A 27,304-nucleotide genomic window follows, 5' to 3' on the forward strand; every position below is an offset into this window, starting at 1 on the left:
GATCTTTAATGTCCACCTGGAGCTTCTGAAGATCAGTACAATCACCGATGCAAAATGCCAGGGAAGCACCAGGGTGGGTTTTGGGTCTGGCTGGTAATTGAATGCAGACGAGACAGCTCAAAAGCGAGTACACTTCCTCCAAAGTATCCTAACAGCCCTAACCATATAATCATATGTACGGAACATTCAACCTTTCGTCAAAAAAAGATTTCGTTCATATCCTTGATTATGTTTTAACTTGTCTATTTAACCCCGAGTTAAATATAGTCCCGTATTTTCCTAGGTATTCATGAGAAGAGCATATTGGCCAACCCATAGCAATAGCAGTTTTCCCAGTGCCAGGCTGGCCAGCGAGCAGCACAGCACGTCCGGCAATCTTGCCCTCTTGGATCATCTCCAGCACAACCCCTGCTGCCCGCCTGGCACCAACTTGTCCCACCATGCCTTGAGAAACCTGCATAAGCACATGAAAACATGGGATACAAAACTGACTGCTGACACTTCCTTGGACTACCTGGGCATGCAATTCATTGTATCAATTCTACCTGTAGCTCTTAAATTAATCAGACCTCAACCGGTCCTTCGGCATTATCGAGGTAAGCCACAGCATTACGGCTAAGTAAGAGTTAGCATCATCAATATTAATGATAGCTTTAAAAGACATCAGAAAAATCTGTTTAAAATGAGTGCTGTGGTGTATTTTAGCAGATCAAATCACGTTTAAGTTAGAGAGGGAGGAAGAGGGAGAAAGAGAGGGAGAGAGAGAGAGAGAGAGAAAGAGAGTGGACTTGATACAGCTCATATTATGACAATCACATAAACAGACCATGGCCAGGCAGATAAAGTCAGCAAACACCATTGATAGACACAATTTGTTTTCTAAACTCTTTGGAGACCGAGTGTAAGGTTCGTTTGCATATACTGCACAGTACACAAAAATATTTTTTCTGTAAAAAAAATTAAAACTGGCATATAAATCACAATATATTATTGAGCAATAAAAGCCCTTTCAAACGCCTCAGATTAGTACTGTACTCACATTAGCACTGAACGAGTACTGTAATCACATTTGAAACGATGTGATGATTACAGTACTAATTCTACAGCACCTTATCGTTAACTTTATTTGATAGTAAATTTCAGAATCGGGGCAGGCCAGACGCGCACACCTCATACCTGTCTTGCCTCCAAAGCATCGTCCAGTCCAAGGCCACGGATGTGGGAATGTGCACCTGAGTGAAATAAAGGTATAATTTATTATTTTATTATTATTATTCACTCACCTGGACGTTAGTCCGATGAGATACGCGATCGAGCAGTGTCCGCAGGTATGTCAGTCAGTCAGTGAATTAGTCTGTAAACACTTCAGTCATTATCGCTTGAACCAAACACACAATTTTAACTTGGCCACAAGCTTCATATCTGATGCCTAACGAAAGTGTATTAACCGCATCAAATTCTGCACTTATTAATGGGTTTCAGGCCCAAAACGCTAAAGAAAAATCCTGCCCTACCATACAGGGGGCATTGCTTCAGCGGTACAGCCATTCCCTCAGCTAAAAGCATGACCTGTAACCTGTAAAAACATGACCTGTAAACATGTATCGCTGTAGTCAGCAGAGAGGGCTTCCATTCAACCAATCACGCAACCAGATTCTGTGCATGAACAAAATTTGGTTATTTTATAACGTCATTGACTTTGAGGTGGGCTTCAGCACCCGTGGTCATATTTTTAAGAGGTGAAGCCGCTTCAGTATTTGGCTATGTCAATCTGTCCGTCAAACCAAGAAGAAGAAGAACCTTTCTAACCCACTGGGTTGGGTTCTAAAGGGTAATGCTAAAGGGTAATGCGAAAGGGTAATGCGAAAGGGTAATGCGAAAGGGTAATGCTAAAGGGTAATGCTAAAGGGTAATGCTAAAGGGTAATGCTAAAGGGTAATGCTAAAGGGTAATGCTAAAGGGTAATGCTGAAGGGTAATGCTGAAGGGTAATGCTGAAGGGTAATGCTGAAGGGTAATGCTGAAGGGTAATGCTGAAGGGTAATGCTGAAGGGTAATGCTGAAGGGTAATGCTAAAGGGTGATTCTAAAGGGTGATTCTAAAGGGTGATTCTAAAGGGTAATTCTAAAGGGTAATTCTAAAGGGTAATTCTAAAGGGTGATGCTAAAGGGTGATGCTAAAGGGTGATGCTAAAGGGTGATGCTAAAGGGTAATGCTGAAGGGTAATTCTAAAGGGTGATCCTAAAGGGTGATCCTAAAGGGTGATCCTAAAGGGTGATCCTAAAGGGTGATCCTAAAGGGTGATCCTAAAGGGTGATCCTAAAGGGTTATTCTAAAGGGTAATTTAAGAGGGTTCATTAGGGTAATTATAAATGGGTTTCATTAGTTTCTAGGCTTTGCCTATTTCATATTAAAAATGCCAAATTTTAATTTAATTTTTTAGATTTTTATTAACAGCAAACAACATGTGGTTATGTTATAAACCCCGTCCAAAAAAAAAGAAGAACTTTGCCCAGATCTCCAAAATGGCTGCAAATTTAGTCAATGGTGCAATTTTTTTTTTCTAATCATGCACGCCTTACCTTTGTTCCCCACTTCATCTTCCATTCCTAGCCTCTTCCAAAGGGCCATCTATTATGCACCGTTATCAACAGGTGGTTAGCGGTTCGGTGAGAAGTCTACTCCCAATGTCGAGTTTCCAATACGTCCTCCGATTCTGACAATAAATAATTGAAATGAAAACGTTTCTAAAACGCCATATCTCGGCTTTGGCCCTGTGTGTTTCGTAAGTTTTCTTTCGATCCCTTTGTACGTGAAACACATTATATGGTCGAGCCAAAAGTGATGATGGTTCGCAGCTTCCAGCTACAAGAACGAACAATCGGATAAACCTTACCACAGCATCCATGCCAAAGTGTCGGCAAACGACGTTGCTCGGTCTTTTCTACTGTGTTGAAGATGTTGACAGTTTTATCGAAGAAGTGTCTCTGGTTGTGAACAATTTATGATATGAAAAACAAATGGCGGCGTGCAAGAAATATAAATCGTGCTCGGAAACGCAATGCAGGAGTTTAAAAGACCTTTGCCATATCCTTTTCTCGAGACTACACAGGGTAAGGTGTTCTATGAGCTCTCTTCTTTTTTTCTTTTATTTAGTTTCCTGGATCGGTCTTCCCTCAAGCCTCACTGGCTGCTTTGTCTTCTTCAATTGGTACCGATTCTCCTTCGAATGTTAAACAATTTGTTAAATTTGATTTATAGTGTAAGGGTTAATGTACATTTTAAGTGCTGTAATTGTTTTTATCATTTTTTGTCGAGACATCGACCTCAGAATTAGGACAGTGCAATCTTCAGTCTTCCTAGCGGCTAGGGTGCCGGCTTAGCGATTCTAGGCTAGCGGCTAGCGGCTAGGGTTCTGGGCTAGCGGCTAGGGTGCCGGCTTAGGATCCTAGGATCCTGGGTTCGAATCCCAGTAGATCGCTGAATTAATGCCAGGGGGGTTGACTCAGCCTGTCATCCTTCCGAGGTCGGCTAATTGAGTACCAGTTCACTGGTAATTCCCTGGTTGTCGTTAAAGGCGGCAAAAAGGGTTGGCGTCAGGAAGGGCATCCGGCCGTAAAACATCGCTTCAAAAAGGGGACGGAAAAACAACAACAACCACGGTTCCCGAAAAAGGCCAACCCCCGCTTTGCGGGGAAAAATGGCCTCTAAAGGTGGTTATAATCTTCAGTCTTCCTGCATAGGATGTGAATGTTTCGGCCGATGCATATTTTGTATCATTATTTACCGAATTTCTTTGACAACGGGTCAACAAAGTTGAAGATTGAACTTATTGATTTATTGTTGCATTTTTGTCATTGGCCTGATTTCTGTATTTACGGAACGAGTCTTTGAAGCTTAAAATGGCAGCATATTGCAGCTTCTGAGGGCTGAGGTTTCCCAGAGGCCCCTAGGCATATAGGTTACGCTACTTATAAAAGTCAGCCATTTACTTTTTCAAATTGGCTGCATACTGAAATACTAAATGGGAACACAGTACTTATGCATATACAGTGGAATCGTAGAAGAAGCCCCCCCCCATACGCTCCAACCCTCATCTCGCTTCTCTCTTCCAAACGTTATTTCCCTTCTCTCCCACTCCTCTCCCAATTTTCCTTTTCAATAAACCTTCATTCTCTTCCTTTTTCTCTGTTCATATTATATCCATTTAGCCACCCCACCACAAACGTACTGCATATGTAATAAATAATGGCCCCAAACAAACAAAAAAAAGTTTGCTATGTATACCCTGAATTTCACCTTTCATTGTATCAATTTTTATTTTTTTTAATCAATGAAATCCTCCTCCAGTCTTCCAGAACACACCTTTTAGAATAGAATAATTCCAGTGTCAGTGATATTATTATGTATACACTAGAGAAGGGAAAGAGATGGCAATTAAATTTAAATTTATTGATCGTCTCATCTTATTCAAAGACTTTAACATTAAACTGCAATTTCTGCAATTCATACCGATGCGTTCGATACGAGTGATGTCCCTCACCTCTTGCACCTTGCTTGCTGTTGCCTGTACGACATAGAAGCATATATGTTTCACACATATTGTGACAAACACTGGCAATCATTGGTGTGTATTTCCAGTGGCTCACTTCAACAGTTGCAAACATGTACCATACTTTTAAGGGAGTATAATGTAATAATCTTTGGCAGTTTTGAATTACTGATTGATACCAAATCAAAATAACTGTCCTACGCTTGTCCAGTCAGAGACAACCAAAGTTGATATGAATGAACGTGGATATGTATAAACACACACACACACCTGAGTGAAATGAAGGTATAATTTATTATGAAGATAAACAGAACTACTAACTGGCAAATGCAGTGTGAGATTATTTATTTATTTATTTATATATACACACATAAAAGCATACAAGGTGGGTCACCCGATCAAGGTCAAATGGAGAGGCGAGTAGTGGAATTATGGAGACAAAAAGGTAGAAGTGATCGCCTCATCTTCCGATAGCATGTCTTCTTTAGGTCGGGTAGAGCATGGAGCAGGATCATCATACAGCCTCCTCATCGGAACTTGATATTGATGCCCTTGCTCCTCTCCAGTCCTTCCACAAATGACACTACAGATACAGCTAGCTCTACTCTCCTTGCTCCTTTCATATTCCTACACCCCATCAGCAGCTCCCCTCCCTCGTCTCTAAACGTGTAGATCCTTTCAATCCAGGCCGCTGCGGATAAACCATCATCTGTTCAACAGAATCCTTCCTTCCACAGGACGTCCATGACTCCTTCGTGTCATTCCCTGGCTATTGTCTCCTCCTGTTTGTTCAACCGGAATCCCACCCTGGCGGCAGAGTCACACTGTACATCAAGACCTCCATTTCTCATTCTCCATGTACTGCTTTTCCACCTCCCAAACCGATAGGAGTAAACTTGACCAAAATGACAGGTAAAAAATGTACATTTTATTCATTTGTGTTCCCCATATTCTCTTAATACCAGTTTGTTGATGATTTTATGACAAAAGCTCAAATGGAAATTATTTTATGGTTTGGCAGACACTGAAGCTCAATGGTAAATAAATAAACACGGAAGCGATTTATAAAAACGGTTAGTCTCACACTTGATGCGCTGCGACGGGGCTGACCTGGCTTTCCTCCATAATTTATTTTTAGATTTTTTTTCTCCATATTCTCAAAACATATTCTTTGTCTACGACATCAAACTGATCGACTGAAACTGACCATTACTTGTTTATTAATTTTCATTCGGTTATTGTAATATAAAATCATCAACAAACTGGTATTAAGAGACTATTAAAAAAAAAAAAAAAACCACCTTTAGAGGCCATTTTTCCCCGCAAGCGGGGGTTGGCCTTTTTCGGGAACTGTGGTTGTTGTTGTTTTTCGGTCCCCTTTTTGAAGCAATGTTTTACGGCCGGATGCCCTTCCTGACGCCAACCCTTTTTGCCGCCTTTAACGACAAGCAGGGAATTACCAGTGAACTGGTACTCAATTTGCCGACCTCGGAAGGATGACAGGCTGAGTCAACCCCCCTGGCGTTAATTCAGCGATTGACCGGGATTCGAACCCAGGATCCTAGGATCCTAAGCCGGCACCCTAGCCGCTAGCCCAACACCAGGGATTAAGAGACTATGGGGACCACAAATGAATGCCTGGTGTTGGCTTAGCGGTTAGGGTGCTGGCTTGGGATCCTAGGATCCTGGGTACGAATCCCGGTCGATCGCTGAATTAACGCCAGGGGGGTTGACTCAGCCTGTCATCCTTCTGAGGTCGGCAAATTGAGTACCAGTTTACTGGGAATTCCCTGTGTGTCTCAAGATGCGACTAACAGGGTTGGCGGCAGGAAGGGAACCCGGCCATAAAACATTGCTTCAAAAAGGGGACCACGGTGCCTGAAAAAGGCCAACCCCTGCCCTGCGGGGAAAAATGGCCTCTAAAGGTGGTTTTTTTTTTAATTTTATTGCAATATAAATAATTAAACAAAATTGGTTCAATTCCCAAAAAATAATTCACATTCAAACACGATGCGGAAGTGCTGACGTGTAAGCCAAGCTCCCTTCTCCCTGCATTCGGCCAAAGCGCCATTACTTTTTGTTTTCACTTCAACATTTAATTACGAATTTTAAGTTTTATTGTGATGTTGACCTTTCCTTGAGTGAAAATGTGGTTCAGCAAATTTCGGAGCAATTGGCTCAGAGTTATGGAATTGTATAGAAATCAAGGAAAAAGGCTTCACACACACACACACACACACACACACACACACACACACACACACACACACACACACACACACACACACACACACACACACACACACACACACACACACACACACACACACACACACACACACACACACACACACGCACACACACACGCACTGTACTCCCTCATGGGATGATCTGTCAGATCATCTTCAGAAAGGAATCCACAGCACTGACAGCCAGGAAGACAGAAGCGTGGATGGATTCCTAAGTTACTCAAGGGGTGGGCTGACAATTTTGTCAAAAAATGCTTCTGAAACCTACGCAGGCTGACTGATGTCTGATGATGCAGTCAACAGTGTAGCAGTGCAAGTGCAGTAACACAGCAGTGTAGTGTAGTGTGTTACAGTGTAGTGTAACACAGCACACAGTATTGTATAGCAGCGGTTACTGCTTTAAATTCTGAGCGTTTTGTTTCCCCAGACTCCAGCTGAGCTCGAATGCTGATATAGAGGGGTTTCAGTACCCATGATGCAGTGCGCGGGCGCCATATTGCTTGTCAAGCAAAAACAAGGGCGAACAGGTAAACACCTAACAAGGCCAAATAAATATCTAAACCTTCCATTGCAGTAAGTCAGAATAACGAGATAAAAGAATGTAGGGCTACTGATGCCAACATCGTCAGCGAAGTGAACACAACCAACAGCAACATGGCGGCGCGCACGGCATTATGGGATAGCTCGGAAAACCCTATATAAACAGTACAGTATATGTACAGCACAAATGTTGGCATGCCAACGGCTCTAAACTGTTCCTCACACCCCCTGCTACAGTCGCTGTCGCCTTTCTCTGCACACTTTGTATCACAACTACGTATATCAAAAGCAACCCAATGAAAAATAAGGTTTTAGTAACACAAACACCTACATAGTCACGATGTGAGTTACACTTACAATCCAAGTCACAATATGAATATATAGAGAGCTGGGTGAAAAACAACACTACGTGAGGTAGCTCATGTAAAAATAACAAATCATTCACGATTAATATAATACAACCACCATTTTACATTTAAGTTTTGGTGCGACTTTGAAAAATCCAACAACGATCAGTTGACTACATGTGAAGAAATCATTGACATGTAACACAACTTACCGACGCCATAGTAACATGCGCACTACGCCACCACGCCACTGACTGAGGTGAGCAACGGCGGGATACACGTCTTTTTTTTTTTCATTCAATCCACTATAATTTTAATATTTCCATTTCCGAATATACATGTATATTGCGTAATATATTCCACATATTTCATTATTTTGGGGGTATTTTTATTTTATGGTGATTGCAAAAAGTGGGAACTCGTGTCGCTCAATCATTCTCTCTATACACCTCCATTGTCCATCAAAGAAAGAGGGCGGTATAATTGAAGAAGAGTCATTTAAAAAATGTACATTTAATTATGACAAAAGAAAACAATAAAGAACAGAACGTGTAAATGCATAATTCTGACATATTCTACGAATACAGCCGATAAATTGTTGGACTCGGACGAGCTGTAATTCTCGCTGTAATACACCATGGCTCTTACATGCACTCGGTCTCAATATCACATCAATAGGGGACATGCATTGCAAAGCAATTCTCGCTCATGTTTTTACTGTTCTAACTCTCCAAAAGGAATGTGGGCTTCATTAAAAAAAAAAATTACAACAAAATATCGTTTTGTTTTTGTACAAACGATGTGTTGCATCACGGATTACACCTTTCAATTTGCAAAGTCATATTGTACGGTGTATGTAAATGAATTACATGAAAATGTTCAATAACATTCCAAATAAGCAAATTGCAATAAAAATATCATTTTTCTTGAAAACATTTCTAATTTTTCTGTATACCTTTTCGTTTTTGGCATTTTATTCCCCATTCGAGGCGGGTAAGTACTAAATAGTGCGGACAGATAGATAGATAGGCGGTGTAGTCAGCGGCGTCCTTGTAAGTAGTGTACTGTATACAATATTGGTGTTATTTGGACTTTCTGTTTCTCAGACCAGTTTGCTGAACAAAAGTTGAAACCACGAGTGAAAGACGTGATCTATACAGATCGGGAAAAAAATAAATTGTGAAACGTCATGATAAGTCAATAACAACATTTTTTTTTGAAGAGGAAGAAGCGGCAGCTCTACCCAAAGGAAGGTGCTGGACTGCTGGTGGACTGGCCTTGGCTGGCAATTTTGGCATTGCTGTTTGGGAATTATCTGTTTCCACGACGTTTCGGGTTCATAAATCGTACTGTGATTCATTCTCTTCCGTAGTCCCGTCGCTCCCCCTCGCTCAGCCATGGCGCTCAGTGATGCGGACGTGCAGAAGCAGGTAATTATACTTCTGGGGTGCTTTGTCGTGGTTTAAAAGGGAAATCGGCCCTCCCCGTATACTCGGTGTGTAGAATATAGAATTATGCGTTTATATACAGAGGCAAAGTGCTGCCTTGGCGATGGGTGGTTTGCCTTTGCCTTCCCAGTGGAAACCAGGGCAGGAATTTGTAATTCGTTCAGGGTGCTGGTGATAACTCGCCTGCTCTCCGCGAAGGACACCGTGGGATCTTGAACATCCAGCAGATAGGACGCCCAGTTTAACGTCCATTCGACGGACGGTGCACGGGTGGATGCCTGCGCTTACCTGCCCTCATTCCCACCTTTACAATAGCCAATACCTTGACCGGCATGATTCGTGGCCAGGAAGGAAGAAGAGGCTGCACCAACGTCTAATCTAAAACTTTGCTTGGACTTTGACCCATGGATTTGTGTTTATGATGGCAATGATCTTTTGTGTGTTTACAGATCAAGCATATGATGGCATTTATTGAGCAGGAGGCAAATGAAAAGGCTGATGAGATAGATGCAAAGGTGAGAACGACTGTTGCTCTTCTTTATTTAATTGCCCTCTTGTAAGGGGGAAAGAAAGGTCGCACTGACCGGGAAATATGAATGTTTGAATCCATCATGGAGAATTAATTTGTTCAGAGTTTGCAAGCGTATCTGATGTCGACATAGGGACACTGTCTCCTTTTTGACGTGTGTGGGTCAGATATTGAAAGTAAAGGTGATTTGGGTTGTACATGTACCCAAGTGGCCATTTGAGCATTGCACTTGCTGTCTCGAACTCGACGATGAAATCGGGTTTGAACCACAACGGGCACCTGGTGGAGCGCATACCTCCGCCAGGCTGTAAGGTTTACGTTTTGTATCCCACTGATAGGCCGGATCTGGATTCGGACCTGAACCAAAATCTCATCACCTTGTTCTCGTCACCTAAACAACTCGTCCCCCAAGTTTAGTCATAACCCGTCCACAACTTTTTCAAATATCATCGAATATATAGTTTTGGATTCTTTATCTCGATTGTGAAGAATCCATTTTTAAAATTCTCGTATCCAGATTCGGATCTTCACCAAAATTGAATCTACTTGTCCTTGTCACACAGTCGACCTCTCCACCAAGTTTCGGCCAAGTCCGTCCACAACTTTTTGAGATATCGTGTTACGTATCGTTTTTGGCCCTATCTCGATGGTGAAGAAAGACTTTAAAAGTTTGAGGATGAATCCTACTGGTTGGCCTATTTGGCATTGCCAACTCAGCGCTTGCCTCACGATGCAAAGATCCCGGTTTCAAATCGAATTTACTGTTAAATTATCCATTATAAACAAATGTCCTAGTAATTTGTACAACGGACACCTCCAAATGTGCCTGAATTGCTTTGATGTAAGTTCTTTCTGAAAATATCTTTCTCGTATGGTTATATCGGTGGCTAGCAATTGGACTTTTTGCTTTGTGCAATTTGTACGCTGTCCCACAAGGTACTTTCAGATCGGTAAGTGAGGAGCGGCTTCATGTAACCACCTGCCTGCCTTGGAAATGACCGATTGGTATCTCAATGTCGCGGTATACATATTAACGACTACTTCCATGACCTTGACGACTGTTCCTGTGTCTCCCTTCTTGTCAGGCAGAAGAAGAGTTCAATATTGAGAAAGGTCGGCTGGTGCAGTCACAGCGGCTAAAAATAATGGAACACTTTGAAAAGAAGGAGAAGCAGATAGAGCAGCAAAAGAAAATGTGAGATTTGTTAAAGGGGGAGCTGGTTGAAGGACATATTGGATAAGTGTTAATGGGTGATGATGTATGGAAGGATTCAGTCTTCGGAGTGTTAACATGTAACCCGGTTCTACCTGCCGCATGTTCAGGTTGTCAGCAACTAAACTAAAACAAATGGTATAAGTGGGCACTGATTTCTGCTTCACGGTGTTTATTGAATATGAATGAATGAATGATCGTTTTAAGGCTATTTTCCCCGCTCGAGTGGGGGTTAGCCTTGCGGGCCCCATGACAATCGTGGTTCCCTGTTTTTGAGGCAATGTTTTTATGGCCGGATGCCCTTCCTGACGCCAACCCTTGTTCACGCTCTTATGATGCGCAGGGATACGGTGTACCTATTCTAAATCGGGGTACACACCGTGATCATTCATCCCAGCAAGCTGGTACTCAATTTGCCGACCTCGGAAGGATGACAGGCTGAGTCAACCCCCCTGCCGTTAATTCAGCGATCGACCGGGATTCGAACCCAGGATCCTAGGATCCCAAGCCGGCACCCTAACCGCTAAGCCAACACCAGGCTTATTCATAACGAAAAAAACAATGGGATTATTTGAATGTTTTTGAAAGGCACAGCAGTCAATGAAATGGATAACCAATGAATGATATCACCTGCTGCCTGTTATGACCCACAGCCAGATGTCAAACCTGATGAATCAGGCCCGTCTCAAGGTCCTGAAGGCCAGAGAAGACCTTATCCAGGTGAGTTGTGGTGCTGGTGAAATGGTACCTCAAAATAAATTAATTAAACCTTCCAAGAGCCCGATATGAACTCAAAACAAATTCTTGTATCTCATTTGCTGAAATACGGTATAATCAAGCATTTAGAGGGTCTATTCATTGTAGCGGGAGCCAGTCTTGCCCTAAGGAACTTCACTAGAGGTGAAGTGAAGCACTCGTCAAGTGGCTTAAGCATTCCTGCAAGCACTCCAATGAAACGGTTGATGAGGAACGGCTGGCTTGGCAAGCGATAGCAAGCCGATTGGTAAAGGAACACATCGCTGGTCTCACCAGAGATAAACTCCACAGGATCACCTGGGTGGGAGGGGAGCTTGTACACACACATATTGTGAGCACAGGAATTGACGTTAATTTAATATATTTTGGTGCACTTCTCCTCCTCCTCCTCCTCTTCACTTTATCTTGTACAATTTGCCAAATACAGAGCCATTGTATTGGTACACTGCATGTTCATGTTCCGATTTGTGTTCGCGTGTTAAAAATAAGAAATTCAATTGATATCAAGTAGTTACTCGATCATAGAAATGGTCTGACAGACAGTGACGAAATTGCTTAACCCCACTTTGCGCTACACATGCGGGATAAGAATGACCTGGTGGTACTTGCATGTCCCAGGACAAAATGGGCCTTGCCTATTTAAACCTATTCTTAATGACACAGACACTCGCTGAAGAGGAACAAGACAGAAGGTGAAAAAGAAAGAAGAGGGTAGGCCTTCCATCATCTGGGGCACTGTGGACTCTTCTTCTGAGCCACCAGATGCACCAAACCAGATATAACTGGATTTGCACAGCCGGCCCACTCGACTCGCCGGGTTCCACAACCTGGCTCCAACTCGCGCAGATACACTTGAGCCCAACTGCAGGCCAGCTGAACTTCAACTGGCTTAAATGTAGCTAGCTGTTTCTCTAATCGCTGGTGTAACATCATTGTGACAACACCCATTTGTCTGCGAGCAGCTAATTTGATTGGTCAAGATTATGTAAAATGCTGTAACATTTTGGCAAAGTACAGTACTGTTAAATGAAAGTTTTTATTTTTTATTTTTTTTGAATGTGCCAAAAAGGCAATTTGTGTCCTCCAGTGTTCGTGTATATATGAATGAATGAAATGAATGATCGTTTTAAGGCCATTTTCCCCGCTAAAGCAGGGGTTAGTCTTGCGGGCCCCATGACAATCATGGTTCCCTGTTTGAGGCAATGTTTTTATGGCCGGATGCCCTTCCTGGCACAAACCCTTAGTCGCCTCTTACGGTGCGCAGGGATACGGTGTACCTATTCTAAATCGGGGTACACACCGGGATCATTCATCCCAGCAAGCTGGTACTCAATTTGCCGACCTCGGAAGGATGACAGGCTGTCAACCCCCCTGGTGTTAATTTAGCAATTGACCGGGATTCGAACCCAGGATCCTGGGATCCCAAGCTGGCACCCTAACCGCTAAGCCAGGCCTAAATACTGATTAAATATAGTATTAAATATACTGAATGTATATAGTTAAATTGAAATAAAATACTGATTTTATAGGTTGTAGAGAAAAGAAATTCGGAAGTTTACCGTCATTGAGGCATTGTTGCACCACCTTGTCTCACGTTACATTAGTTCTTCGTGCCTGTTGTTTGTGTCCTTTATGACATCCTTAAAATCAGTATGTTTCCTGTTTGGAATGATTTTCAGTTTTGTCTGCCAGGCAGGCAGACAGAGTAAAAAATATTTTCTCATTCCTCTTTTGATCAGGGCAAATTGAGCCAAAGGGAGAATTCCGATTTGTGTTCAAAATAAAACCTTAAATTGAAATTACGTTGTTCTTCGATCATAAACTAACATTTTTAGAGAGAGACAAAGTGAACAAATTACTTAACCACACTTTTCGCTTCGCATGTGTGGAGCAATGACGAGTGATGTGTCTAATTAATTAATACTCATTTCCCCCAAGGCATCTTTGACACTGTACATATATATGGGTTTACCCCAAAGCTACCCCTTCCTCATTGTAATGTCCCCCCCCCCCCCCTCCCCCCCGAATATCTAAAGGTCATTCCATTACAGTGGTGGGATTTTCAGAAAATACTGAGTATTTTTATGTTTAAATTGCCTTTCCTGTTCTCTGGTCATCTATCTATAATTCCATTAATCTCTGTGTGTATGTGTGTATGTGTGTATGTTTGTCTGTGACCGCTGTTTCTCGACAACCACGGGTCCGATATACTTTAAACTTGCCAGGTATATTGCTGGGGACCCGAGGATGTGCCTTTTCAAGGTTTCATATTAATCGGACAATTACTTACCGAGCTATGTCCAAAAAACGATTCAACCAATCAGAGAGCAGCGAGCTATCGCGTGTGCCGAACGTGGCGAACACACTCTGCCTCGGACGGCACATTTGAGAGCGTATTCATTTATTTCACGTTGGAAAACTATGTTGCCGTTAAACTATGTTTTAAAACTAATTAAAACTACTATCTATAATTCCACGGGTCCGATAAAAAACACCGTACTCGCAAGCCGTTCGCTTTGGACCAAACCATTTCATGTAAATAGAGGGGGGGGATATAATTTTAGATATATATATAGTACGGGCATGCCCTAGTCATACACAATGCGACACTGTGACCCCAAGGACGAAAAAAATAATGATGTCTATAGATTACGCAGGTATGGTCTCAGTATTAACAGAACCCACTATATTTTGCCAAGCCCTTCAACACAAGGTAACTTTTATAAAGTGAAGACCAAAGTTGACTCGATGTTGAGTGAAATTGTAGACCTGTGGATCTGTCAAATCGACTGGCACATTTCTTGTTGCACAGCACACGCTATAGTCGACATAATACATAGTGTGTACACTTGGAGAGAGTGAGGTTAGGTGGGGGATACTGAAAGTGGTAAGGTTTGGGAATGTGGCAGATTAGAGGAAAAGCAGAGAAGGTTGGTTCGAGTAGGTGGGAAGGGTGGGGGTTGGGGAGGGGGGGGGGGTGCAGTGAAGGGAAGTCAGAAAATTCTGGTTAATGAAATGGTATAAAACCTACCGAACTTTATTTCCCAAAGAAGAGACAATTTTAAGAGTCCATTACGATTAGGTGAGAGGTTATAATTATGTAAATTGTATTTGTCAGGATCTTCTGGATGAAGCAAGGCGTCGACTGGCTCATGGCTCCCAACACGGAACCCAGCTGCTCCACAATCTTGTATTGCAGGTGAGACCCCAATAGGGCATGACCACCATAAAGAAAGGCAAGTATGCAATGGCTGCTTCACACCACGAATGGAAGGTCACAATAAGCAAAAACCTTTGTGGCAAATTATTTATATATATATTAGTATCTAACTTGGCGCTCCAACCGAATGAGCGAACGTCATGACGTCATCGCCACGCATGTCGGTATTGCCTGCCAAGCTCCGGAGGGGCCATCTAGCAGTGCGTCATTGTGGATGTTAAATTCAGATCCTGTCACAAGTGCATGCAAAACTCACTGTTACCGACCTGGTTTCGCCCTTATTGGGGCTTCATCAGGGCAACGCAGTGAGCCTTCCATACACTTGTGACTGAAAACCTTTCGGTTATATATATCAGTCATGAATACACTTGTGACATGATACAGAATGTTGCATACACTTGACGGTATCTGAATTTAACATCCATAATGACGCACTGCTAGATGGCCCCTCCGGAGCTTGGCAGGCAATGCTGACATGCGTGGTGATGACGTCATGACGGTCGCTCATTAGGTTGGAGCGTAAAATTATAGATACTAATTAGTAACTCCCAACCGCATCCAGGTCGACTCCATATAGTGAATGGATACCAGAGGTAATGTTACCGTGTGGCAGGCGGTGCTTATCGCTCCCAGTAAGGTGCAGCAGCAGCTGTATGAGACACCTTACTGGCGGTTCTCCACTGATGGTATGAAGTCGCATAATGACTGATTTTATATATATATATATATATATATATATATGTATACAGTGGATTCAGAAAGTATTCAGACGCCTTCACTTTTTTCACATTTTGTTATGTTGCAGCCTTATGCTGATGTGATGTTGTTTCGGGCCTGGGGGCGTTCTCGACCACTTGTTTATGTCAGGGGGTTTCTTGCTCATTTTAATAAGGAGGAACGGAAAGGGATGGGTTGTGGATGACTATGGTTGTCGTCGACCATGACAGTTCTGGACCACACGTTAGACTTCAAAAAGGTAAGCTGAAACATGAGCTTGGGAGGAATGGGGTAAATATATGAAGAAACACAGTCATGTTCAAGGAGACGATAACCCAGATCAATAGCATCATCACCCGGGCTCCACATAAAGAGCTGCATGAGATACTCACAATAGTCCAAGAAATGCTCGGGATTCGTTTTATTATTTTCACTACATGCAGTGCATTCAGAAAGTATTCAGACCCCTTCACTTTTTTCACATTTTGTTATGTTGCAGCTTTATGCTGAAATCGTTCAAATTCATTTTTTCCCTCGTCAATCTGCACTCAATACCCCATAATGACAAAGAGAAAACAGGATTTTAGAAAGTTTTGCAAATTTATTAAAAATCAAAAACTGAAATATCACATTGACATAAGTATTCAGACCCTTTTCTATGACACTTGAAATTTAGCTCAGGTGCCTCCCATTTCTCTTGATCATCTTTGAGATGTTTCTACACCTTGATTAGAGTCCACCTGTGGTAAATTCAATTGATTCGACATGATTTGGAAAGGCACATACCTGTCTATAAGGTCTCTCAGCTGACTGCGTATCACAGCAAAAACCAAGCCATGAGGTCGAAGAAACTGCCTGCAGAACTCAGAGACAGGATTGTGTCACGGCACAGATTTGGGGAAGCCTACAAAAAAATTTCTGCTGCATCGAAGGTTCCCAAGAGCACAGTGGCCTCCATAATTCCTCAATGGAAGAAGTTTGGAACAACCAGGACTCTTCCGAGAGCTGGCCGCCCGGCCAAACTGAGCAATCAGGGGAGAATGGCCTTGGAAAGAGAGGTGACCAAGAACCCGATGGTCACTCTGGCTGAGCTCCAGAGATCCTGTGTGGAGATGGGAGAAACTTCCAGAAGGACAACCATCACTGCAACACTCCACCGATCTGGGCTTTATGGCAGAGTGGCCAGACGGAAGCCTCTCCTCAGTGAAAGACACATGAAAGCCCACAGAATCTTGTTTCTCACAGTCTGAGAGTCCTTCAGGTGCTTTTTTGCAAACTCCAAACGGGCTTTCATGTGTCTTTCACTGAGGCTTCCGTCTGGCCACTCTGCCATAAAGCCCAGATCGGTAGAGTGTTGCAGTGATGGTTGTCCTTCTGGAAGTTTCTCCCATCTCCACACAGGATCTCTGGAGCTCAGCCAGAGTGACCATCGGGTTCTTGGTTACCTCTATTACCAAGGCCCTTCTCCCCCATTTGCTCAGCTTGGCCAGGCGGCCAGCTCCAGGAAGAGTCCTGGTTGTTCCAAACTTCTTCCATTTAAGAATTATTGAGGCCACTGTGCTCTTGGGAACCTTCAATGCAGCAGAATTTTTTTTGTAGGCTTCCCCAAATCTGTGCCTGGACACAATCCTGTCTCTGAGCTCTGCAGGCAGTTTCTTCGACCTCATGGCTTGGTTTTTGCTCTGATGTGCATTGTCAGCTGTGAGACCTTATATAGACAGGTGTGTGCCTTTCCAAATCATGTCGAATCAATTTACTTTACAACAGGTGGACTCCAATCAAGGTGTAGGAACATCTCAAAGATGATCAAGAGAAATGGGAGGCACCTGAGCTAAATTTCAAGTGTCATAGCAAAGGGTCTGAATACTTATGTAAATGTGATATTTCAGTTTTTTCTTTTTAATAAATTTGCAAAACTTTCTAAAATTCTGTTTTCTCTGTCGTTATGGGGTATTGTGTAGATTGATGAGGGAAAAAATGAATTTAAACGATTTCAGCATAAGGCTGCAACATAACAAAATGTGAAAAAAGTGAAGGGGTCTGAATACTTTCTGAATGCACTGTATATATGTATATATATTGTCGCGTTCCCGGGGTGAAAACCCCTGGGGACGGATAGCCGAGTAAGCTTTACACTCCGAGGCGTTCAATTCAACTATTGCGGAGTTAATACGCCTGGGGGAATGAGGCAGTGAAGCTCCCACCTTCACGGACTCTACCAGACGTGCCCGAACCTGGACAATCAACTCAACCCCGACGAGGAATTATAATGCAAAAATACCGGCTTTATTGAAAAACGCCGGTAACAAAAGAATGCACGATAAAACTAATATCCTAAATGGAGCGCCCCCACACAGAACCGTATACACCCAAGGGGAAAAATAACTGGTGAAAATAATGCGCAATGTTTCTGTACTCGGCTGCGAGCCGCTTCTGAACCCCGTCTGGAATCGTCCAGGCCCCGAGTGTCCCCGACATTCCACGAGTCCAGGCCACGAGTGTCCCCGAGTGTCCCCGACCCCGAGTGTCCCCGACAGAAGCGAGCCGCTTCTGAACCCCGTCTGGAATCGTCCAGGCCCCGAGCGCGCAATCCGGGCGCGGCACAGGCCCTGGCGGGAAGTAGGCCTCGGCGGGAAGTAGGCCTCAGCGCGCCCTCGTTCACTCAGCCACGCTTTTCCTCTTCGTTTGCCTCACCAGCACTCGCGTCTCTCAGCGCACCCAGATAACGCCCGGAGCAGCACTAACGAGCAAGTGAAAGGACAATGCGGCCACTCAGCCGATCACCCAGACCAAGAAGAAAGAATGCACGAGCTGCGACCGTCTGCAGTAACTCGGCACACCCCTGGCGACAACCGTGACTGTTCGCCATCAAAATCCCAACTCAAGAGCTGGTAAACTTTGACCGTTCTTTATGAAATCCCGAAGCGGAGAGAGAAAATGTCGGGGACACCGTTCTTTTGTACTCTTGGCTCTGATGTCAGACGCCGCCCATGCCTGCTCCACCATTCCAATAGTCCCATCTTAACAGTCCTTGCTCGAATCAATCCTGGACCAATCACTGCTCTTCGGGGCATGGCCTTACGGCCCTGCCTGCTTGATGTGGTGACGTGGGGGCTGGCAATGCCAGCGGTAGTTGAATGTCTTGTTCCAGTTAGTTTTTATTTAGTGTTATTAATGCACGATTGCTTGGCTTGTGTGTGTGTGCTGCATTGTCATAAGGAACAAAGGGGAAATAACAGAGAAAATTGCATGCAGGGGATTTACCATTAATCCCTAACTAATATTATCATAACCCCACTCCTTGTCATGGGAACAAAGATTCACTCTTACACGACATACGGTCCAACGGATCCCTACTTATGATACATGGGGTTTCTTCTTCTTCATCGCGACATACAGAGCATGGTAATCTATACAATTCTACCTGGCTCTCAGGTAATCATTGCCTACCCCCCACAAACGTAACTATGTATGTATGTGTTCACAAAGGCGGACTGACGGTATTCTGTATTTTTAAATGTATCAATTCACAGCAACTCGAAGATCAATGCATAAATCGTGGGTATGGCACCGATCCAGCACGGTATACACCATGTATGCACAATGACGTAATTATTTATCACGTTATAATCGGCATTGGTAGCATAATCGGCATTATTTTTTTTTTAATCTGTTGTCAAATTTTCTCATTGGCCCAGTGCTACTTTAAATTGATCTAAACCTCCGGCCAAATGTTTTTTTTCAATCTGACAATAATAATTGAACCTGGGCAATGTATAGGCAACAGATTGCTGCCTCAATCACTCTTGAATTTTTTTTCTTTATTAAATACATAACCTCCCATTTTTGAGCTCTTTCAACCTGCACAAGAATACACTTTTTTAAATAAATAATAAAGCGATATTTTACCACTGGCTTCTGCTCATGGATAAATACAAAATTAAAAAAAAAAATCAATCCCCACCCTACCCTCTAATTTGCTATTTCTCTGCACATGTGCTTCAACAGCAAACCCCATGTCATTCTCTAAAGTTTGTTCACCATGTAGTTGTTGCATCTAATAATGCTTATTATTGTCGTGTTCCTCGCGATTAAAATCGTCTAAGGAAACGAATTGCCGAACCAGCTTTAACTCCGGGGCATTCAGTCAAAATTATAGCGGAGGATACGCGTGGGGGGCGGGGAAGGGAACCAAAGAGCTTACCTTCACGGATCCCCCGATGTCCTCGACCCTGCAATAAATAAACTCAAACTAACCGGATTTAAAATGTACAAAAATAAACGGGTTTTTCAAGAAAATGCCGGTAACAAAGAAAGCATGATAAAACTAAAATCCTAAATTAAGGGACCCTCCACACACTCGTATACAGACAAATGGGAAATATAAACAAATAAATATGCGTCTGTGTGCACTTAACTCTGAGCGTCTCCGAAATCTCAGGATTTGTCCAAGATCATCTGAGGCCTTGGCGTCTTTGCACACAAAACACGCTAGTTCGCGCGGACCAGGCCTCCCACGCGAAGCAAATGAGCAGGCGTGCAGCTCGCTCCCCCAGCCGTGCATGTCTTCGTCGTCCTCGTGCGTGAAACTGCAGCCCTCAGTCCGCAGCTCTGCCTCTTCACAACCACCAGCAAGATCTCGGAACACAGCCGGTCACGATGGTGTCCAAATCAGAAGGGGCGAGACTTTGTCGGCACACAATCGTCCGCTGTGGCACCCAGAACGCGAAGTGGGCAAGAGCGGCAATAACGACCGTTCGCAATTGGTGTCCAGAACGAGAAGGGGGCAAGAGCGGCAATAACGACCGTTCACTATTGGTGTCCAGAACGAGAAGGGGGCAAGAGTGGCAATAACGACCGTTCGCTATTGGTGTCCACAACGGGAAGCAGCGCAAGAAAATAACGACCATTCACGATTGTCTCCAGAACGAGAAGAAAGATGTCTGCCGCTCCAACTATTTTGTACCTGCGGCTCTGACATCATCTGTCCTGCTTCACCAATCAGCGAGTCCCTTCTTACTCGTGCTTTCTGTCCATCAAAACCCTGACCAATCGCTGCTCTTCGGGGCGTGGCTCTTGGCCTGCCCGTCCTGTGTCCTCTCACCAAGTCGGGGTGATCAGGGGTAGTGCTTTATGCCTGGCTTCCGTTTAGTTTTCATTAGTCCCCTACCGGTGTGCACCGGAGGGGACTATAGGTTTGCACTCTGTCCCTCCGTCACGCAAAGAACAGTTTTCCGGACTTTTTTTTCCTAAACTCTTAATGCTTATGATTTCAAACTTGGTACATGGTTTCCTCATGATAAGTTACAGATCAAGTTCGAACTTCACGACGTTTCGATCATTTTTGACAAAGTTATGGCACTTTGAACTTTGGTAATTTCCCCAACAGTTTTCCAGATGACAGATTGCCGGTAGGGGACATGTATTGCAGTGCAATACTCGGAATGCTTGCTAATTAGGGTGTCGATTGCGTGGCTTGGCTATGTGTCTGGTGCGGTGTCATAAGGAACAAAGGAATAGATTGCAGAGTCAACGACACACAGGGCATTAATTTACCCATAATCCCTTGCTAATGAACAAGCCCCACTCCTCTGATGGGGACGAATACACAACTTAAACCGACAGTCCGGTCTACTACAAATTCCCTACTTATGGTACATCGAGATGGTTCTTCTTCTTCACGACAATCGGAGCACACGAATCTATGCATTTTACCTGGTTCGAAGGTAATCATTGTCTAAACCCTACAAACGTAACTATTAATGTATAAGATGGTGGTATGAGTGCAATTACCACAACCAAAGTTTTGGCCAAGCTGTACAACCTGAATGGCCAACTAGTTCATAAAGGTTGTTGCTAGAATAGAGGTGGTTAAATCTTATCACTTTTCCTCCCTCCCCCTACCCCCCTCTCCAGTCCCTGTTTCAGCTGTTGGAACCCAGGGTGGTGGTGAGGTGTCGGAAGGTTGACGCAAAGTATCTCGATGTAAGGATGTTGTTGCATGTTTATAAATTGGGCATGCTAGAGAAATGTTTTTGACCCCACTTTGATTCAGGAAGTACTTGGGTAAAAAGACGGCACTTTAACCATGTAAACTTGTCAAATGCCCCCACCCAAATTTATTGGGTCACCACAGGTAATGTGGTGACCCATGACAAGGTTCCCAGAATAATGTTTAAATCCCACGACAATGTTTCAGATCATTATATTAGGTCAAATCAGTGGAAGCACAACCGAGAAGGGATTGGCAAGTGTTGGAAAAAGGGTGAATGAATAGTCGTGGGGTACAATCTGCAACCAGAATGCAACTTGCAGCTTCTCTCCATAGTCGACCAATTTCTCTTAAAGCACTTTCCATTTAATCGCAAAATATCAAAGCTTTTGACAAAGGAGATTTAATAAAAGAAAAGGAAATAAACATAAGAGATTTGATGAGGCTGTGTTAATTTGAAAGGGCAAAGAATCCTCGAGCTGGAGGAGTACATCTTTAAGAATGTACGTTCGTCAAGTCCTCATCTTCATGCAGAACCACCACGGCATTCCCAATCAGACCGCGACATTCTTGTCGGGGTGGGTGTGAAGGTTCGGTTGCAAATGGAGGCTGGATTTAAGTTTGGCTTTACAAGGGCGTCACCAAAAAGTGAAAAATAAATAAATAAAACCCCTTTTGTGTGCAAGGAGCCAGTGAAGAGTTTGTGTGATGCGATCAAATTTTACAAGCTTGAGATAAGAGTAACAGGAGTTCCGTTATGGAAGATAGCAGATCAACAAGTTCAGCAGATATGGGTATCAGTGGCTTAATAATGACATTCTATTAAGTAGTACCAAGTGGATGCAGATGAAGAAAAGTTAATGTCTTAGCTGTGTGAGAGGAGGAAATGAACCGACAGTGAGGTAGTTAGGCACAATAAGTGAAGGAATGATTAAAAATTGAGAGAAGAGGGAAGGAAACTAATCTGCAAGATGAGGCAGAGTTGAGGGAGGCAGAAACATTTTAATGACGAGATGCTGGTGCACCAATTGCTTGAAGCCCTGGAGGGAAGAGTGCGATCAAACCATGTCCGAAGGCAATTCCACAAACAGGAGAAACGAGGAACAAAAGCGAGGAGGTGTACAGCCGGCCTGGATTTTGGGGGTTTAACCAGGAAGGGGTTAATGGAAAAATACTCCACGAGATTAAAGCGACCAAGAACAATTCAAAGGACGTCTGCATTTTTTTTAAAAATTATTTGTCAAACTTTTGTCCCCAATCATAGGCAATTTGAATACCTAAGCAATAGTGGCTTCTGATTTGAAACCTATCTCCAAGACTACAAACTGCATGCTATATGTCTTTTATCAATCCTGCACACACACTTGCCAGATATCTAACATGCACAGATTCTCAGACCAAATGATTTGTTCGTAATCATTGCATTTTGTCTCAACCCAACACCATACAGAAAATAATCCCTGAAATCTGCAGCAATTACAAGAAGAAAACTCAAATGGATGTCATCGTCACCATTGATCACAGCAATTACCTTTCTGCAGAAATGTACGTATGCAGGCCACCTGTCCGTCAAGGACATCACGTTAAATGATCAAAACGTTACACAAATTAAGATAAGATTTAATCTTGTTGACCCATAGACGGTGGTGGTGTAGCATTGAAGAGTAAAAATTGTCTGACATGGTTTTTGATAATTATCAGGGAAGATAACTTGTTCTGTCAGCACCAATTTTCCCTCCTCGAAAGTCATCGTCAGAAACCAGCAGATTGTTGTGATTAATTATTTAATTAAGCTTGATGTTGGCTTGAGATCTTCAGGTCTTGAAATTGAGCATTGAGCCCTTGTCATGCCTTTGAATTAACACCAAGTGGGTTGGCAACCTGCCATCCTTCCGAGGTCAGCAAAATGCGTGCCAGATGACTGGTCATAGAGGCATTGCATTGGTGGCAGCCTTGCGCCCAGGAAATGATGCAACCAGTTGTCACAGGCTCCACACGAACGCCCCCATTATTTAATTGACTTCCATGAATGCAGCACTTGACTGCTGCTTTGTCATTTCATTGGTCTGTGACTTGCTGATCCAATGCACCGTGTGGCATTTTGAATATTGCCAAGGTACTTAAAGACCTGTATCATCCAATACGAAGTGAAAATGCGGGGTTAAGCAATTGGTTCACTTTGTCTGCAGGTGTCAATCAATAAATCGAAATAATCGAGGACCAACTTGATTTTGATTGAATTTTATATTTTGACACTATAGAATATGAATCGGAACATGAACCTGCAGTTTAGCAGTACTTTGACTCGAATTTGGCAAATTGTACCGTATTTCGATCCAAACACTCGTGTGCACAGAGGATTATCAAGGTAATTTTTTAGTCTGTGTGTCTGGCATTCAATCGAAATTGAAAATAATTTCAAACAGTAAGCTTACTATTTTTAGGGACATCGTAAAGGATAAACAATTGGCACGAATGACGAACTGAACATGTTAAATAAGGTGGTGCAAAAGATGGTGAATCGATGGCGGTAAACTTCAGGGAAAAAAAATTTCCCTAAATTTTACACCATCTCGACATTGAAATTATTTGAGGTGAAGGTGGGAGTGCATCAGGGGTCGGTACTAAGTCCACTACTATTTCTAGCTGTGATGGAGGTGCTGGCTCGGAATGTAAAGGACGGTTTACCGTGGGAGTTGTATGCAGATGATCTGGTGTTGATTGCAGAGAGTATGGATGGACTGAAGGAGAAGATGAACAAGTGGAAGGAATGTATGGAGGCAAAAGGTCTGAAGGTGAATATCGGAAAGAAGAAGGTTATGGGAAGTGTTAAAGCATGTGGTGAGGTGGAAAGAACTAGGAAGTGGCCATGTGCTGTGTGCAGGAAGGGTGTCGGAGTGAACTCCATTCAATGTAAAATGTAGTGGTCTGAGAGGGTCATTAACCAGTGTGGCAGCTACATTCAAGTGTAAGGTGTGCACAGAGGGAGCTGCAGATGGATGAAATGTTGAGTTGGATCTTGGAGACGGCATGAAGCTGGAAGGTGTGAAAACATTTTGCTACCTCGGAGACATGCTGAATTGAGAAGGTGGATCAGACTCGGCAACGGTTGCTTGAGTGAGATGTGCATGGAGGAAGTTTCGGGAACTGAGTGGCGTGCTGATGAGGAAGGGAGTGTCGTTGAAGCTGAAGGGAAAGGTGTATGCTGCATGTGTGAGAAGTGTTATGATTTATGGGAGCGAGACATGGGTAATGAATGTAGAGCAGCAACGAAGGCTGGAAAGGGTGGAAATGCGAATGGTTCGGTGGATGTGTGGAGTATCGTTGAGAGAGAGGAAGACAAATGATGAATTGCAAAAGATGATGGGAATAGAGTCTGTGCTGTGAAGAGGAACAGGTTGAGATGGTTTGGTCATGAGTTGAGGAAGGATGAAAGTGACTGGTTGAGAAGAGTGATGGAAATGAATGTAGAAGTAGAGGACGGGGAAGACCGAGAAAGACTTGGCTAAAGGTGGTGGAAGACGAAATGCGGCCAAGGGGGTTAACGAGGGGAGATGCAGAAAATAGGGCAAAATGGAGAAGATAGTCATGGGGACCGCAAGGTTAACCCCCGCTCTAGCAGGGAAAATGGCCTTAAAATGCCTGTTGCTTGTTGTTTTATCTCGACCAATCAAATTTGGCACTTGCTCTTGTGCATCTTGTGTTAAGGAATATCGTGATTCAGACAAAATTGCGGCTGGTGGGAAAGTTAGATCGTGCTCAGAAACGCAAAGTAAGAGTTCAAAGGACCCTTCCTTCTCATGCCCTTTTTCTAAAGACTGCATGGGCTAAGGTGTTCAATGAACACTCCAGTTGTTTGTGTGCTCCTTCTGTGTACGATTATATATATTTCTATTGCTTCGAGAAGAATTACTACATATAATTTTGTGTGCTCCCATGTCCACAGTGGTTTATTTTAAAGGGTTCCTGCTGTCATACCATTGGAACTGCTACATGAAAGCTCCAAGTCCTGCTTTTTCTTCTTCCCTCCAAAGGCCTATTATACAACAGGCATTTTTATGATTAAACAGCCAATTTTTGTTCCAAGCAAATCGATTATTAGCTTTACAAATACTAGGGCATTGCCCGTACGTGGGTGCCCGTTCCGTGGCCAAAAAAAAAAAAAAAACGCTACCCGTACGCTCTACCCCGCCCGTACGCCCGTAAACAAAAAAAGCAACGCTCTTCGCTTCCGCCCTTCGCTCTGACTGAATTGGGAGAAATAATGCGCATAAGAAATCGAATTACGTACCGTAATGGCGGTCAGCTCGTAACGCGCTCAGCTCCGCTCGTCTCACATCGGCCACGCCTACGCAACAGAGCGTTCTGTGATTGGCTGCCGGAAGATAAGTCGTCACTGTCCGGAAGTTCGCAAATCGCAGTTAGGATGAATCGTTTTAATTTAATCGCAGTTTGAAAAGAGGGGAAAAAAGAAAAGCCTTGCCTTGCTGCAAACAGCTGCTGCAAACAACAACAACATGGAAGGCTGCACTGTCCGGAAGTTGGCATATCGCAGTTACGATTATTTTAGTGTTAATGGCCAATTATTCAATTAGCGCCAACGTATTTTGGCTGTTTGCAATTTAATCGCAAGGAAAAGTAGAAAGAGAAGAGGGAAAAAAAGAAAAGCCTTGCATTAACGCATTAACGCTTGCATTGCATTAACGGTTCGGCACACGTGATAGCTCGCTGCTCTCTGATTGGTTGAAGCGTTTTTTGGACATATCTCGGTAGGTACTTGTCCGATTAATTACAAACCTTGAAAAGGCACATCCTCGGGTCCCCAGCAATATACCTGGCAAGTTTCAAGTATATCGGACCCGTGGTTGTCGAGAAACAGCGGTCACAGACAAACACACAGACACACAGACACACAGACAGACACACAGAGATTGCTGGAATTATAGATAGATATATTTTAATTCCATGACAGCAGGAACCCTTGAGAATAAAGTGTGACATGGATGGACGCTGCTCCTTTCAAGATATTAATTACTCATGCCATTACTGTATAGTAAGAGCCACCATTTTCAGTTCTACAAGTACTGTGGTAACTAAATGGATGGCGATAAGACCTAACTCGTACATTTTTGACCAATTTTTCTATAGTGCTGGTGGAATCAAGCTTTCAATTCCAGATGGGAAGATTTTCATCTCCAACACGCTGGAAAGCCGGCTCGACATGATGTCTCGGCAGGTATGTGGCACCTGTGTTCGCGGTGAGATTTCAAACGTGAAAAATTGCTTTTCCATCTTGACTTCAAAAGCAACAAATTGTTTACTTTGACATTTATGAAAAACCTTGGTAAACCGCACTTTTCCAGAAAACCGAGTTGGGAACACCAATTGTATCCCCAACACGACATGCACATCCGTTTTCCTTGTCTGTACCTAAAATATCAAACTTTGCATCAATTTCACCAAGTTTCTCTTTTCTTTTTTTTTACTCTTTCAGACGTCAATAGTAATTGCAAATGCTGTTATCCTGCAGATGATGCCAGAAATCCGAGAAGCTCTGTTTGGAGCAAATGCCAACCGCAAGTTTTTGGATTAAGGCGGGATTCTGAAGCAACGATCATCAATGCACGATGTGTTATTGTCCGCAGCGGTGGAAGTGCTGCCATTGTATCTGTGATTAAAACTTCATGTGCAGTTGAACGTTCCTCATTGATGTTGTAAATCAGTAAAATAATCGACACAACA

At 43.3% G+C, this 27,304-nt stretch overlaps 2 protein-coding genes across 2 annotated transcripts in view; one reads left to right on the plus strand and one right to left on the minus strand.

Annotated features, from left to right (window-relative positions):
- Positions 1 to 7,996, minus strand: part of RUVBL2 (RuvB like AAA ATPase 2) — a 28,486-nt gene extending 20,490 nt beyond the window's left edge. The window contains exons 1-4 of the mRNA XM_068117218.2: positions 7,900 to 7,996; positions 4,512 to 4,566; positions 1,177 to 1,232; positions 313 to 454 (exon numbers count right to left, since the gene is read on the minus strand). Of these exons, the coding sequence (XP_067973319.2) occupies positions 313 to 454; positions 1,177 to 1,232; positions 4,512 to 4,566; positions 7,900 to 7,908 (262 nt within the window). The 5' untranslated portion in view covers positions 7,909 to 7,996. The remainder of the gene's footprint in view (positions 1 to 312; positions 455 to 1,176; positions 1,233 to 4,511; positions 4,567 to 7,899) is intronic.
- Positions 7,997 to 8,866: 870 nt separating this feature from the next.
- ATP6V1E1 (ATPase H+ transporting V1 subunit E1) lies at positions 8,867 to 27,302 on the plus strand. Its single transcript, XM_068117222.2, has 9 exons — positions 8,867 to 9,117; positions 9,585 to 9,650; positions 10,750 to 10,859; positions 11,531 to 11,597; positions 14,752 to 14,832; positions 21,487 to 21,555; positions 23,013 to 23,107; positions 26,711 to 26,798; positions 27,093 to 27,302. The coding sequence occupies exons 1-9, from the start codon at positions 9,085 to 9,087 to the stop codon at positions 27,153 to 27,155; spliced, it is 672 nt and encodes a 223-aa protein (XP_067973323.1). The 5' UTR covers positions 8,867 to 9,084; the 3' UTR covers positions 27,156 to 27,302.
- Positions 27,303 to 27,304: the final 2 nt, after the last annotated feature.

This window comes from Myxine glutinosa, chromosome 5 (genome assembly GCF_964187855.1).
Source record: "Myxine glutinosa chromosome 5, kmMyxGlut1.1, whole genome shotgun sequence".
Classification (NCBI taxonomy): domain Eukaryota; kingdom Metazoa; phylum Chordata; class Myxini; order Myxiniformes; family Myxinidae; genus Myxine; species Myxine glutinosa.